We start from the raw sequence: 12,962 nt of genomic DNA, 5'->3' as shown, positions 1-12,962 counted from the left end.
TACACAGACTCCAGGTCAACATCTCTCTCCAGTGTGACCTCCTCTCCTCCTTCCTCTCCTCCTTCCTCTCCTCCTTCCTCTCCTCTCCTCCTTCCTCTCATACACAGACTCCAGGTCAACATCTCTCTCCAGTGTGACCTCCTCTCCTCCTTCCTCTCCTGCTTCCTCTCCTCTCCTCCTTCCTCTCCTCCTTTCTCTCATACACAGACTCCAGGTCAACATCTCTCTCAGAAGGGAGCTCTTCCAAAGGCCCAACACCCTCCAAACATCCCTCACCAAACATCCCTCACCAAACATCCCTCACCTCCGCTCTTCCTCATCCCTACCTCCTCCGTCTCTCTCCCCTCTCTCTGACTGTTAGTATTTTAATGCATCTGTATTTTCCAGTGTTTTATTGTTTTATTGTTTTATTGTTTTATTGTTTATTGTATTACTTAACCTTGTTTTATTTCTAGCTCCCCCCCCAAAGAGCCATTGCTTTTTGGTCAGGCTGCATTTGCAAATAAGAATTTGTTCTTACATGTTTGCCTGGTTAAATAAAGGTTAAATAAAAAAAATAAACACCTCTACATGTAGGCCTACTAGAAGTTCCTCTTTGATTAAATGCACCCTCAATTGCAATAGCAATCTTAACAGTTTATAATAATACAACACCAAATATTATTAATGATTTCAATGAAATATGTTGTGCAAATCAAATTAGCCTCCACGTTACATTTAACATATCACATATAATCAGTATTTCACCCAGTATATTCTTTACTGCTCATTACATGTAGCTGCCCTCTAGTGGCTGAATATAGAATAGCAGTTCAAATCGCGCTGTTTCTCCACTGACCTGATCACAACCACCCAGAGGCCCGGCCACGTCACCATGGTAACAGACTTCTCCTGGCCTTGTGTTACCATGGTAACAGACTTCTCCTGGCCTTGTGTTACCATGGTAACAGACTTCTCCCAGGCAGACACTGTTTATTCTGGACCTGTCAATCAAAGCAGGCAGCATCATTGGTGACGTCATACAGACTGGCTCACATCCACAACTCTCATTCTATAATACACAACATATCATCATAACAATGTACCTGTCAATCAAAACAACATGCAGACGTCACGTCCGGCAGTAGCAGTCAGAACCTGCTGGGAGGTATTAGCTGGCTAACATACTGTTGCCAGCTTAACATTCAATTCGACGATTAACAGAAAATATATAATATATAAAGTTCTCTAACATCTCTAACAGTTTCCGAATTACCTTTCTAACAAAATAATATCATTGGTTTCTTCTTTTGGACATTTTACAAATTAATAAATCAGTTTTCCGAAGAGCGCTTTGCAATTTGGACCTTACCGTTGGTTTGATTGATTGATTGAAAACTTTATTAGAAGATTTGCAGAAGTAGGTACATGAAAGTACATATTACATACAAGGTCAACTAACAGGATAAAAACCCAAGAAAGCCACTGGCTTATTTCAATTGGGGTCCTTGATTCTCAATTCATCGTTACATGTAAGACAGACAAAAAAACTAGTACTATCTACAAGATAATACAGACAAATAACTATTACTATCTACAAGATAAACATACATCCATCATGGGAAGAACAATACAACAAAACATAAGGTATGTACAGCGGGTAGGACAGGTGGGGACATACACCACAGGTGGGGGCGGGGGACAAAACACAAAGTATGTACAGTGGGTAGTTCGGGTCTTTTAATCTGATTTTTGATTTAGAGGGTCCAGTTACGGATTGCAGCCTCCTGTAAATGTTTTTTGAGAGTGGTTTTGAAGGTGGGCAGTGTTTTGCACTCCTTTAAGATTATAGGAAGGGCGTTCCACATTTTTACTGCATAGTTTGCAAACGTGTTTAACCCCTTGTTTGTGGTGCAACGCGGTTGAACGTGGTTCGTGGAGCTTCCTCTGGTGTTGTATGTGTGGACGTTGTTCACTTTTTGGAAGTATGTTGACAGGTACTTGGGTGTCTTTGTGGTGTAGCGTATCTTGAAGACCAGGCCCAGTGCAAGCTGCTGCACTCTGTCAACTACTCGTAGCCAATCAAGGCTCAAAAAATGAGCAGCGGTTAGATGTGTCCTAGGGTTGAGGCCTAGCAGAAGCCTAACCAGTTTATTTTGGGCTGTCTGGAGTCTTGTTTTATGGGCCTTTGTGGTTCTATAGTACCATGATGTTACGGCATAGTCGAAGTGACATTGAATGAGAGCTCCTGATAGGGTCCTCAGTGTGTTTTTACTGACAAGTGAGGATATCCTGTACAAGAATCTAGTTCTATGGTTCACTTTTTTGATTACTTTTGCTGCCATTTTATCTCCGGAAAGATTTGCCTCTAAGATGGAGCCCAGGTATGTAATATCCTCTTTTCTTGTGATATTAATGTTACCCACTTTTATTTTAAAATGTTCAGCCTTTCTGAGTTTAGATGGGGATCCGTATAGGATGGTTTCAGTTTTACCTAGGTGTATTGATAGTTTATTGTCAGCTAGCCAGATGCAGATTCTACTCAGTTCAGTGCTTAGCGCTTTTTCCTTTTTTACCGTTGGTTACCGTGGTTACCGTTGGTTACCGTTGGTTACCGTGGTTACCGTTGGTTACCGTTGGTGGCTCATACAGACTGGAACGTTTTACCTCGCGGTCCCAAGTCACGAGCCACAGACAGACCAGGGGAATATAGCCCTGCTACACCAGGACCTGTAACTTGCCACTGGTGAGTTTAAATACAAATTAAAGGAGCATTACATGTTTGAAATGCAATTATTTCTTACAGTTTCGTAATTCTGTGGAATGATATCAGATTTGGCTTTTTTTTCTCAGCTTTTTATGTGTTGTTCCAACGCAAACAAAATAAATAAACATGTGATTACCAAAGCATTTGTAGTTGCAACAATTTTCTGGGAGAAGTGGTGCAGTATCTGACAGAAGTGCAGGGGTGCCAATATGGTTGTCCATGGCTATTACTAAGTTGCAGTAGCAAGCAGCACTTATTAGTATTGTACATTTATATTTATTTATTATTATAGATACATTTTCCCCGGCTACTCGTCCCACAGTTCTGGCACTAGGTAGACATGAGAGATGTCAAAACATGCGTCTCGTTCCAACTTGCGTTGCTTGTACGGGAATTATCCAGTTTACCTACAGTTTACCCAGAGTCTCTACCTATCTGCTGTCAGGACTGCAGAGTCTCTACCTATCTGCTGTCAGGACTGTAGAGTCTCTACCTATCTTCTGTCAGGACTGCAGAGTCTCTACCAATCTTCTGTCAGGACTGCCGAGTCTCTACCTATCTGCTGTCAGGACTGCAGAGTCTCTACCTATCTGCTGTCAGGACTGCAAAGTTTCTACCTGTCTGCTGTCAGGACTGCAGAGTCTCTACCTATCTGCTGTCAGGACTGCAGAGTCACTACCTATCTGCTGTCAGGACTGCAGAGTCACTACCTATCTTCTGTCAGGACTGCAGAGTCACTACCTATCTTCTGTCAGGACTGCATAGTCTCTACCTATCTGCTGTCAGGACTGCAGAGTCACTACCTATCTGCTGTCAGGACTGCAGAGTCTCTACCTATATTCTGTCAGGACTGCAGAGTCTCTACCTATCTGCTGTCAGGACTGCAGAGTCACTACCTATCTTCTGTCAGGACTGCAGAGTCACTACCTATCTTCTGTCAGGACTGCAGAGTCTCTACCTATCTTCTGTCAGGTCTGCAGAGTCTCTACCTATCTGCTGTCAGGACTGCAGAGTCTCTACCTATCTGCTGTCAGGACTGCAGAGTCTCTACCTGTCTGCTGTCAGGACTGCAGAGTCACTACCTATCTGCTGTCAGGACTGCAGAGTCTCTACCTATCTTCTGTCAGGACTGCAGAGTCACTACCTATCTGCTGTCAGGACTGCAGAGTCTCTACCTATCTTCTGTCAGGACTGCAGAGTCACTACCTATCTTCTGTCAGGACTGCAGAGTCACTACCTATCTGCTGTCAGGACTGCAGTCTTTACCTATCTTCTGTCAGGACTGCAGAGTCACTACCTATCTTCTGTCAGGACTGCAGAGTCACTACCTATCTGCTGTCAGGACTGCAGTCTCTACCTATCTTCTGTCAGGACTGCAGAGTCACTACCTATCTGCTGTCAGGACTGCAGAGTCTCTACCTATCTTCTGTCAGGACTGCAGAGTCACTACCTATCTTCTGTCAGGACTGCAGAGTCACTACCTATCTGCTGTCAGGACTGCAGAGTCACTACCTATCTGCTGTCAGGACTGCAGAGTCACTACCTATCTTCCGCCATAGACTGAAGACCTCCATCTCTTCAGGCCACACCTGAACTGTTCCTCCTAAGACATCTTTATCCCCACTACCCTCCTGTACAGTTTCTCTACTATAAATAAATTCAAAAAAACAAAAAACAAAACAAAACAAATATGTAATTCTTCCTTCTTCTACCATTATGACTGCCAATGGCCCCTGGCCCGAGCATACCTGCAGTTACTGGTGGGTAGATGATTCACTTACTAAGACAAAGTAAGTGTCTGCTAAATGTAAAAAATGTAATGTAAAAAGTGTGTGTGTGTGTGTGTGTTTGCCTGCGTGTGTGTGTGGTGTGTGGTGTGTGTGTGTGTGTGCGTGTGTGTGTGTGTGTGTGTGTGTGCCTGCGTGTGTGTGTGGTGTGTGTGTGTGTGTGGTGTGTGTGTGTGTGTGTGTGTGTGTGTGTGTGTGCAGGCCCTGGCGTCCAGGGAGGAGGTGTACCAGGACAGTGGGCGGAGCCAGCAGCAGGTGGACCAGTACCGGCGCCGGCTGAGGGAGGTTGCCGAGCAACGGGACGACCTGCAGGGGGAGGTGTTCAGGCTGGAGGGGGAGGAGCTAGCCCTGAAGACACGCCTCCGCAGGCACCAGGTGGGAGGAGTCTAGCCCTAGTGTGTGTGTGTGTGTGTGTGTGTGTGTAATAGTAATAGTGATGTCATCAGTACATAAATCCTTTCTGCCATAGAGATGCCGAGGCAGCGAAGAGGAGAGAGGAATGTTCACTACAGGTGAGGAATGTTCACTACAGGTGAGGAATGTGAGGAATGTTTAGAAGTTTTCTGTTACCCTATCTCTGTGTGTGTGTGTGTGTGTGTGTGTGTGTGTGTGTGTGTGTGTGTGTAGCCAGTAGTGAGGATCCCAGCCTGCCTTCAGGAGAGTGTGATGATGATGATGATGATGATGAAGATGATGAAGATGAAGAGAAGAGCTCAGCAGTAAGAACTGGATTATCTTTCTCTCTCTGTGTCTCTTTCTGTCTCCCCCCTCTCTCTCTCTGTCTCTCTGTGTCTCCCTCTCTCTCTCTGTCTCCCCCTCTCTCTCCTCTTTCTCCTCTCTCTCCTCTTTCTCCTCTCTCTCCTCTCTCTCTCTCTCCTCTCTCTCTCTCTCTCTCTCTCTCTCTCTAGTACAAAGGTTTCTTTATTAGATAAGCCGGTAGGGTCACCTGACTAACCCTGACCTATGTTGTGTGTGTGTGTGTGTGTTACAGGATGTTCCAGATGACCTGTCAGCTGGATGCAGAGCAAGGTGCAATTTCTACTACCGGAGGTTGGCATGGCAGCAGCAATCTACAGCCGACAAAAAACCTCTCTGGAATTACAGATTAGAAAGGTTAGTTAGAGTTAGTTAGGGTTAGTTAGGGTTAGTTAGAGTTAGTTAGGGTTAGTTAGGGTTAGTTAGAGTTAGTTAGGGTTAGGGTTAGTTAGGGTTAGTTAGGGTTAGAGTTAGTTAGGGTTAGTTAGGGTTAGAGTTAGTTAGGGTTAGTTAGGGTTAGTTAGAGTTAGTTAGGGTTAGTTAGGGTTAGTTAGAGTTAGTTAGGGTTAGAGTTAGTTAGGGTTAGTTAGGGTTAGGGTTAGTTAGGGTTAGTTTGGGTTAGAGTTAGTTAGGGTTAGTTAGAGTTAGTTAGGGTTAGGGTTAGTTAGAGTTAGTTAGGGTTAGGGTTAGTTAGGGTTAGTTAGGGTTAGGGTTAGTTAGAGTTAGTTAGGGTTAATTAGGGTTACTTAGAGTTAGTTAGGGTTAGGGTTAGTTAGGGTTAGTTAGGGTTAGGGTTAGTTAGAGTTAGTTAGGGTTAATTAGGGTTACTTAGAGTTAGTTATGGTTGGTTAGGGTTAGTTAGAGTTAGTTAGGGTTAATTAGAGTTAGTTAGGGTTAGTTAGGGTTAAGGTTGGTTAGGGTTAATTAGAGTTAGTTAGGGTTAGGGTTAGTTAGGGTTAAGGTTAGTTAGAGTTAGTTAGGGTTAATTAGAGTTAGTTATGGTTAGTTAGGGTTTGTTAGAGTTAGTTAGAGTTAGTTAGGGTTAGTTAGGGTTAGAGTTAGTTAGGGTTAATTAGGGTTAGTTAGAGTTAGTTAGGGTTAGTTATGGTTAGGGTTAGTTAGGGTTAGTTAGAGTTAGTTAGGGTTAATTAGGGTTAGTTAGAGTTAGTTATGGTTGGTTAGGGATAGTTAGAGTTAGTTAGAGTTAGTTAGGGTTGATTAGAGTTAGTTAGGGTTAAGGTTGGTTAGGGTTACTTTGAGTTAGTTAGGGTTAGGGTTAGTTAGGGTTAAGGTTAGTTAGAGTTAGTTAGAGTTAGTTATGGTTAGTTAGGGTTAGTTAGAGTCAGTTAGGGTTAGTTAGAGTTAGTTAGGGTTAGTTGGAGTTAGTTAGGGTTAGTTAGAGTTAGTTAGGGTTAGTTAGAGTTAGTTAGGGTTAGGGTTAGTTGGGGTTAGTTAGAGTTAGTTAGGGTTAGGGTTAGTTGGGGTTAGTCAGAGTTAGTTAGGGTTAGGGTTAGTTAGAGTTAGTTAGAGGTAGTTAGGTTTAGGGTTATTTAGGGTTAGTCAGAGTTAGAGTTAGTTAGGGTTAGTTAGGGTTAGTCAGAGTTAGGGTTAGTTAGAGGTAGTTAGGTTTAGGGTTAGTTAGGGTTAGTCAGAGTTAGAGTTAGTTAGAGGTAGTTAGGTTTAGGGTTAGTTAGGGTTAGTCAGAGTTAGAGTTAGTTAGGGTTAGTTAGGGTTAGTCAGAGTTAGGGTTAGTTAGAGGTAGTTAGGTTTAGGGTTAGTTAGAGGTAGTTAGGTTTAGGGTTAGTTAGGGTTGCCTTACTGTTGTCCCTCTTCCAGTTTCTGATCACCATTTTGTTCTCACTTCCTCTCCAATCCTCCTCCTCCCTGTCAGTCTCTCTCCACACTGTATCCTCTCCTCACAACCTTCTCCCCCACTGCTCTCTCTTCCTCTGTCTTATCCTCCCTCCCCTCTGTTGAACCCTTCTCCCTTCTGTCCACTGATACAGCCTCCCCCACCCTCCTGTCCACTGATACAGCCTCCCCCACCCTCCTGTCCACTGATACAGCCTCCCCCACCCTCCTGTCCACTGATACAGCCTCCCCCACCCTCCTGTCCACTGATACAGCCTCCCCCACCCTCCTGTCCACTGATACAGCCTCCCCCACCCTCCTGTCCACTGATACAGCCTCCCCCACCCTCCTGTCCACTGATACAGCCTCCCCCACCCTCCTGTCCACTGATACAGCCTCCCCCACCCTCCTGTCCACTGATACAGTGAGTAGAATAAGGCTCCAGGCAGCCGAGAGGAAGTGGAGAAAGCCCGGCCTCCCTGATGAACTAAACCCTTATCTCTCTCTCCTCCTCAACTTCACCTCCTCTGCATCAGCTGCTAAAGCGTCCAACAGCGAATCCTCCGCCTCTAACCCAAGGTTCTCCATGTTTTCCACCATCCTCAGCCCTCCTGCAGAGTCTCTACCTATCTTCTGTCAGGACTGCAGAGTCTCTACCTATCTGCTGTCAGGACTGCAGAGTCACTACCTATCTGCTGTCAGGACTGCAGAGTCTCTACCTATCTGCTGTCAGGACTGCAGAGTCTCTACCTATCTGCTGTCAGGACTGCAGAGTCTCTACCTATCTGCTGTCAGGACTGCAGAGTCTCTACCTATCTGCTGTCATGACTGCAGAGTCACTACCTATCTGCTGTCAGGACTGCAGAGTCTCTACCTATCTGCTGTCAGGACTGCAGAGTCTCTCGTAGCCCCGCGGTGGCGCAGCGGTCTAAGCATTAGCCACTAGTGCAAGCTGCCCACCGGGGACTGGGATCGAATCCCGGTGTCGCCAGACCCGGATATGGCCGGGGAACACAGGGAGCGGCATATTGAGCGGCCGCTCCCAAAGGGGGGTATAGGACTATTTCCGGACAAGGATCCGTCGCGCAACACCGCCCCCGTCTGGTGCTGGAGTAACGGTGTCGGGCTCGAGGAGCCAGTCAGCTAGTCTGCCTGGCGATCTCCTCTGGGGCTGCCGGCCACGGGGTCGTGCGGCGGATCCTACGCAATAGGCAGGGGATAATTGGATAATAGGTTGGGTTCAATTGGATACCAAATTGGGTGAAAAGGGGATAAAATCTGGAAAAAATAAAAAATAAAAAAAGGACTGCAGAGTCTCTACCTATCTGCTGTCAGGACTGCAGCGTCTCTACCTATCTTCTGTCAGGACTGCAGAGTCACTACCTATCTTCTGTCAGGACTGCAGTCTCTACCTATCTGCTGTCAGGACTGCAGAGTCTCTACCTATCTTCTGTCAGGACTGCAGAGTCACTACCTATCTTCCACCGTACATCTTAACTGCTCTACTCCCTTGTATAGTTTCTCTACAATTATTATATATATAAAAAATAAAATAAAATAAATCTTCTTTCTTCTAGCATTATGACTGCCGATGGCCCTTGGCCTGAGCATACTGTAGATTACTACTCCTGCGATGACTGAGGGATAGAGGTTACTCTTAGGGTTACTGTTAGTTAGGATTAGAGTTAGTTAAGATTAACGTTGGTTAAGGTTGGTTAGAGTTAGGGTTAGATAGAGTTAGCTAGGGTTAGGGTTAGTTAGAGTTAGTTCGGTTTAGGGTTAGTTAAAGTTAGTTAGCTTTAGGGTTAGTTACAGTTAGGGTTTCTTAGGGTTAGTTAGAGTTAGGATTAGTTAGGGTTAGGTAGAGTTAGGATTAGATTCAAGATTCAAGATTGCTTTATTGTCTGTCACAGAGTGACAGAAATTCTCCTTTGACAGGCTTTGTGCAGTTCATGAATACGGTATCCACATTAAAAACACACATAGGTCACATACATACAATAAAAACAGACAGATATAACAGTGTTTATAAAATGTAGTGCCTATTTAAAAAGTCTAGTCATTTAAAAATAATAGTAAGAAAAACAGTATTATGATTTAAAATGCTAAAATGTTGTGGTTTAAAAGAAAAACAGTGTGCTTCCTATTTTAAAATGTTCAGGGCGGTGGTTGCAGTGGGAATGAATGATTTTTTATATGTATTTTTCCGGGCCAGTGGAGTTCTATAACAGCGGCCTGATGGAAGTTAGGGTTAGAGTTAGTTTGGGTTAGTTAGGGTTAGAGTTAGTTAGAGTTAGAGTTAGTTAGGGTTAGTTAGGGTTAGTTAGAGTTAGTTAGGGTTAGGGTTAGTTAGGGTTAGTTAGGGTTAGAGTTAGTTAGAGTTAGTTAGAGTTAGAGTTAGTTAGGGTTAGTTAGGGTCAGAGTTAGTTAGAGTTAGTTAGGGTTAGAGTTAGTTAGGGTTAGTTAGGGTTAGAGTTAGTTAGAGTTAGTTAGAGTTAGTTAGGGTTAGAGTTAGTTAGAGTTAGTTAGGGTTAAAGTTAGTTAGAGTTAGTTAGGGTTAGAGTTAGTTAGAGTTAGTTAGAGTTAGTTAGGGTTAGAGTTAGTTAGAGTTAGTTAGGGTTAGAGTTAGTTAGAGTTAGTTAGGGTTAAAGTTAGTTAGAGTTAGTTAGGGTTAGAGTTAGTTAGAGTTAGTTAGAGTTAGTTAGGGTTAGAGTTAGTTAGAGTTAGTTAGGGTTAAAGTTAGTTAGAGTTAGTTAGGGTTAATTAGGGTTAGAGTTAGTTAGAGTTAGTTAGGGTTAAAGTTAGTTAGAGTTAGTTAGAGTTAGTTAGGGTTAATTAGGGTTAGAGTTAGTTAGAGTTAGTTAGGGTTAGAGTTAGTTAGAGTTAGTTAGGGTTAAAGTTAGTTAGAGTTAGTTAGGGTTAGGTAGAGTTAGGATGGGGTCATCCCTATGTTCCCCGGGTCCTATGTTCCCCGCTCCCGAAAAAGGGTCCTATGTTCCCCGCTCCAGCGAGGTAACGTGACGTCATAATGCTCTGTGTTGATGAGTGTAACTCCCTAGATAGATCATTTTCGAGATGGAATTGAAAATCTTATATTCCTAAAAGAACACCAGTGACAGTATATATATACACATTAAATATTATTGTATTAAATATTTGTTCTATATTTTTGTCAAACGAAATCAAATAAATACAGTAGAGATATCAATCCAAAATATAGGGTTTTATTGCAACCAACTAATTAAACTATGTTTGTGCATATGGTTCAATTTACTTCAAACAGTAAACCTAAATAATAACAATAATAACAATAACAATAATAATTAAATTAGGCCAATATTAATAATAATAACAACAACATAGGCCTACTGGACAACATAATAACCTCCTCCTGATTATTTGTTTGAAAAGTGCTATCCAAAAGGTGCATAAATGCAAAAATCAAACAAAAAAAAGGGAACAAAAGTCTACCCCTTTCGATCTAGCCCATAAGGACGCTACGGCTGACAGCCCTCCAGTACGAAGCCAGATGTCTGAGGCCCTGAATATATTGTTCTTTCAGCCTCAGTAGACGGGCCTCAAACTCCCTCCACGGAGGGAGCGGGGAACATAGGACCCGGGGAACATAGGTCCCTTTTTCTGGAGCGGGGAACATAGGACCCGGGGAACATAGGACCCTTTTTCGGAAGCGGGGAACATAGGACCCTTTTTCGGAAGCGGGCAACCGGGGAACATAGGACCCGGGGAACATAGGTACGCTCCCGTTAGGATTAGTTAGGGTTAGGTAGAGTTAGGGTTAGAGTTAGTTAGAGTTGGTTAGGGTTTGGTAGAGTTAGGTTTAGTTAGGGTTAAGGTTAGGATGTTGTTATTATACTGTGATTATATATACATTGAAGTCATTTAGCAGACGCTTTTAGCCAAAGCGACTTACAATAAGTACAATTGTCTAAGTAAGTGAATCAACTATGCAACAGCCATCCTAAGTAAAACAGTCGATAAGAGCACGTGCCAGTGGAAGAAAACGTTGTTATTATTTTACATGTTTTCTGGTAATGTAGTTCTGCTGTCAGGACCTGGGAGGCTGAATAGAGAAGCACAGACTTCCTGTTCCCAGTGAGCCTTCCTCACTTCCTGTCTCTCTCTCTCTCTCTCTCTCAACAGGAAACGAGCCCTCAGGTCAAAGGCCACCAGCAAGGATCCTGCTCCCAGTAACCTTGGCAACAGCAGTGGAAGTTACAACACAGACACAGACGGAATGTGACTGGAGCAGAGGAGGGGTGCCATGGCAACGGCCAGCACACCCTAACCCTAGTCATGTGACAGGGTTAAATAAAGCTGTTTCTGTCATGTGACGGGTTAATAAAGCTGTTTCTGTCATGTGACGGGTTAATAAAGCTGTTTCTGTCATGTGACCAAAGTTACACACATCTCTGATATTATTATGGACTCTGACCACCAGCTCTAGTTAAAACATGTCTTTATTAATTGTGATCATAACGGCATGTCTACTTGTGAAGTTTCAGAAGTCATGCAAGGCAAATTAATAATAGTAGTAATAATAATGTATTTATTTTATAATGTCGTACTTAGTCACTACATTCCATGGAGAGGTAAAACCTAAAAACAAAAAAAGTAAAACAAACGCGGTCAGTAAAAACAGCAATAACAAAGGTTACGTGACAAACGACTACAGACCTGTCGCCCTGACACCACAGGTCATGAAGATCCTGGAGAGGCTAGTGCTGCAACACCTTAAGCCCCAGGTGAAGGACTTCCTGGACCCCCGGCAGTTTGCATACCAGGAGAGCATTGGGGTGGAGGATGCCATCATTTACATGCTGCACAGGGCCTACACACACCTGGAGAGGCCACAGAGCATGGTGAGGACCATGTTCTTCGACTTCTCCAGTGCATTTAACACCATCAAGCCATCACTGCTGGCTGACAAACTAGCAGTGATGTGTGTGGAGGACTCCCTGACGGCTTGGATCCACAACTACCTCACAGACAGACGTCAGTATGTGAGACTGCAGGGCTGTCAGTCTGAGGTGGTGGTGTGCAACACCGGTGCCCCCCAGGGAACTGTTCTGTCACCCTTTCTCTTCACCCTCTATACCTCCGACTTCCAGTTTAGCTCCGACCAGTGCCACCTGCAGAAGTTTTCGGATGACTCCTCTATCGTCGGTTACATCACAGACGACAGGGATGAGGAGTACAGGGCCCTGGTGGAGAGCTTTGTGCAGTGGTGCGACACCAACTACCTTTTGCTTAACACCAGCAAAACAAAGGAGTTGGTGGTGGATTTTAGGAGGAAGAGAAGGACCCCAGCCCCCATCACCATCAAGGGGGTGGAAGCAGTGGTGTAGTCTACGTGATACGCAGGACTACGCCGTATACCCACTAGGAAAGGCCAAGGATTTGCGTATACCCACTAGAAAATGCGCGAGGATACGTAACGGCGTTTTGTGACAGAACTTTCACATTTTTATTCATAAAATTCACCCCGTCTGTGTTACGAAGCACTTACTTCGAACGTTCTGACATGTTTGTTATCGCATAACCAGTCGTTCAGAATGCTAGTCTCAGTATTTCCCCTACAGAGCCTTGGGGTGGGCGGGCGCGAATTTGCGAAAACTAGGATGGTAGGGGGAGGCAGGGCAATACCGCTACCTGATTGGTTGGCGAAGCACTCCCTCATTGCCCCCTCATTGGCTGGCGAGTCTCTCGTGCCCTGCCTCCCCTTACCATCCTAGGTTTCGCAAATTCGCGGCCGGCCAGACCTCCACACACAGCTTCGTGCCGCTGGAGAATGGTTTGGTTTT

General features: G+C 44.3%; 1 protein-coding gene across 1 annotated transcript in view; it reads left to right on the top strand.

Moving 5' to 3' along the window:
* The window catches only part of LOC308163542 (caspase recruitment domain-containing protein 9-like), a gene marked incomplete at both ends in the record, with an annotated part of 23,171 nt that extends 18,248 nt beyond the window's left edge, over positions 1–4,923 (top strand). The window contains one exon of the mRNA XM_080537717.1: positions 4,735–4,923. Coding sequence (XP_080393843.1) covers positions 4,735–4,923 — 189 coding nt within the window. The remainder of the gene's footprint in view (positions 1–4,734) is intronic.
* Between the last annotated feature and the right edge of the window lie 8,039 nt (positions 4,924–12,962).

The sequence above is a fragment of the Nansenia antarctica genome (assembly GCF_963989245.1).
Source record: "Nansenia antarctica genome assembly, chromosome: 8".
In the NCBI taxonomy this organism is placed as follows: Eukaryota; Metazoa; Chordata; class Actinopteri; order Argentiniformes; family Microstomatidae; genus Nansenia; species Nansenia antarctica.
This window is presented reverse-complemented; position numbering and strand designations above follow the sequence as displayed.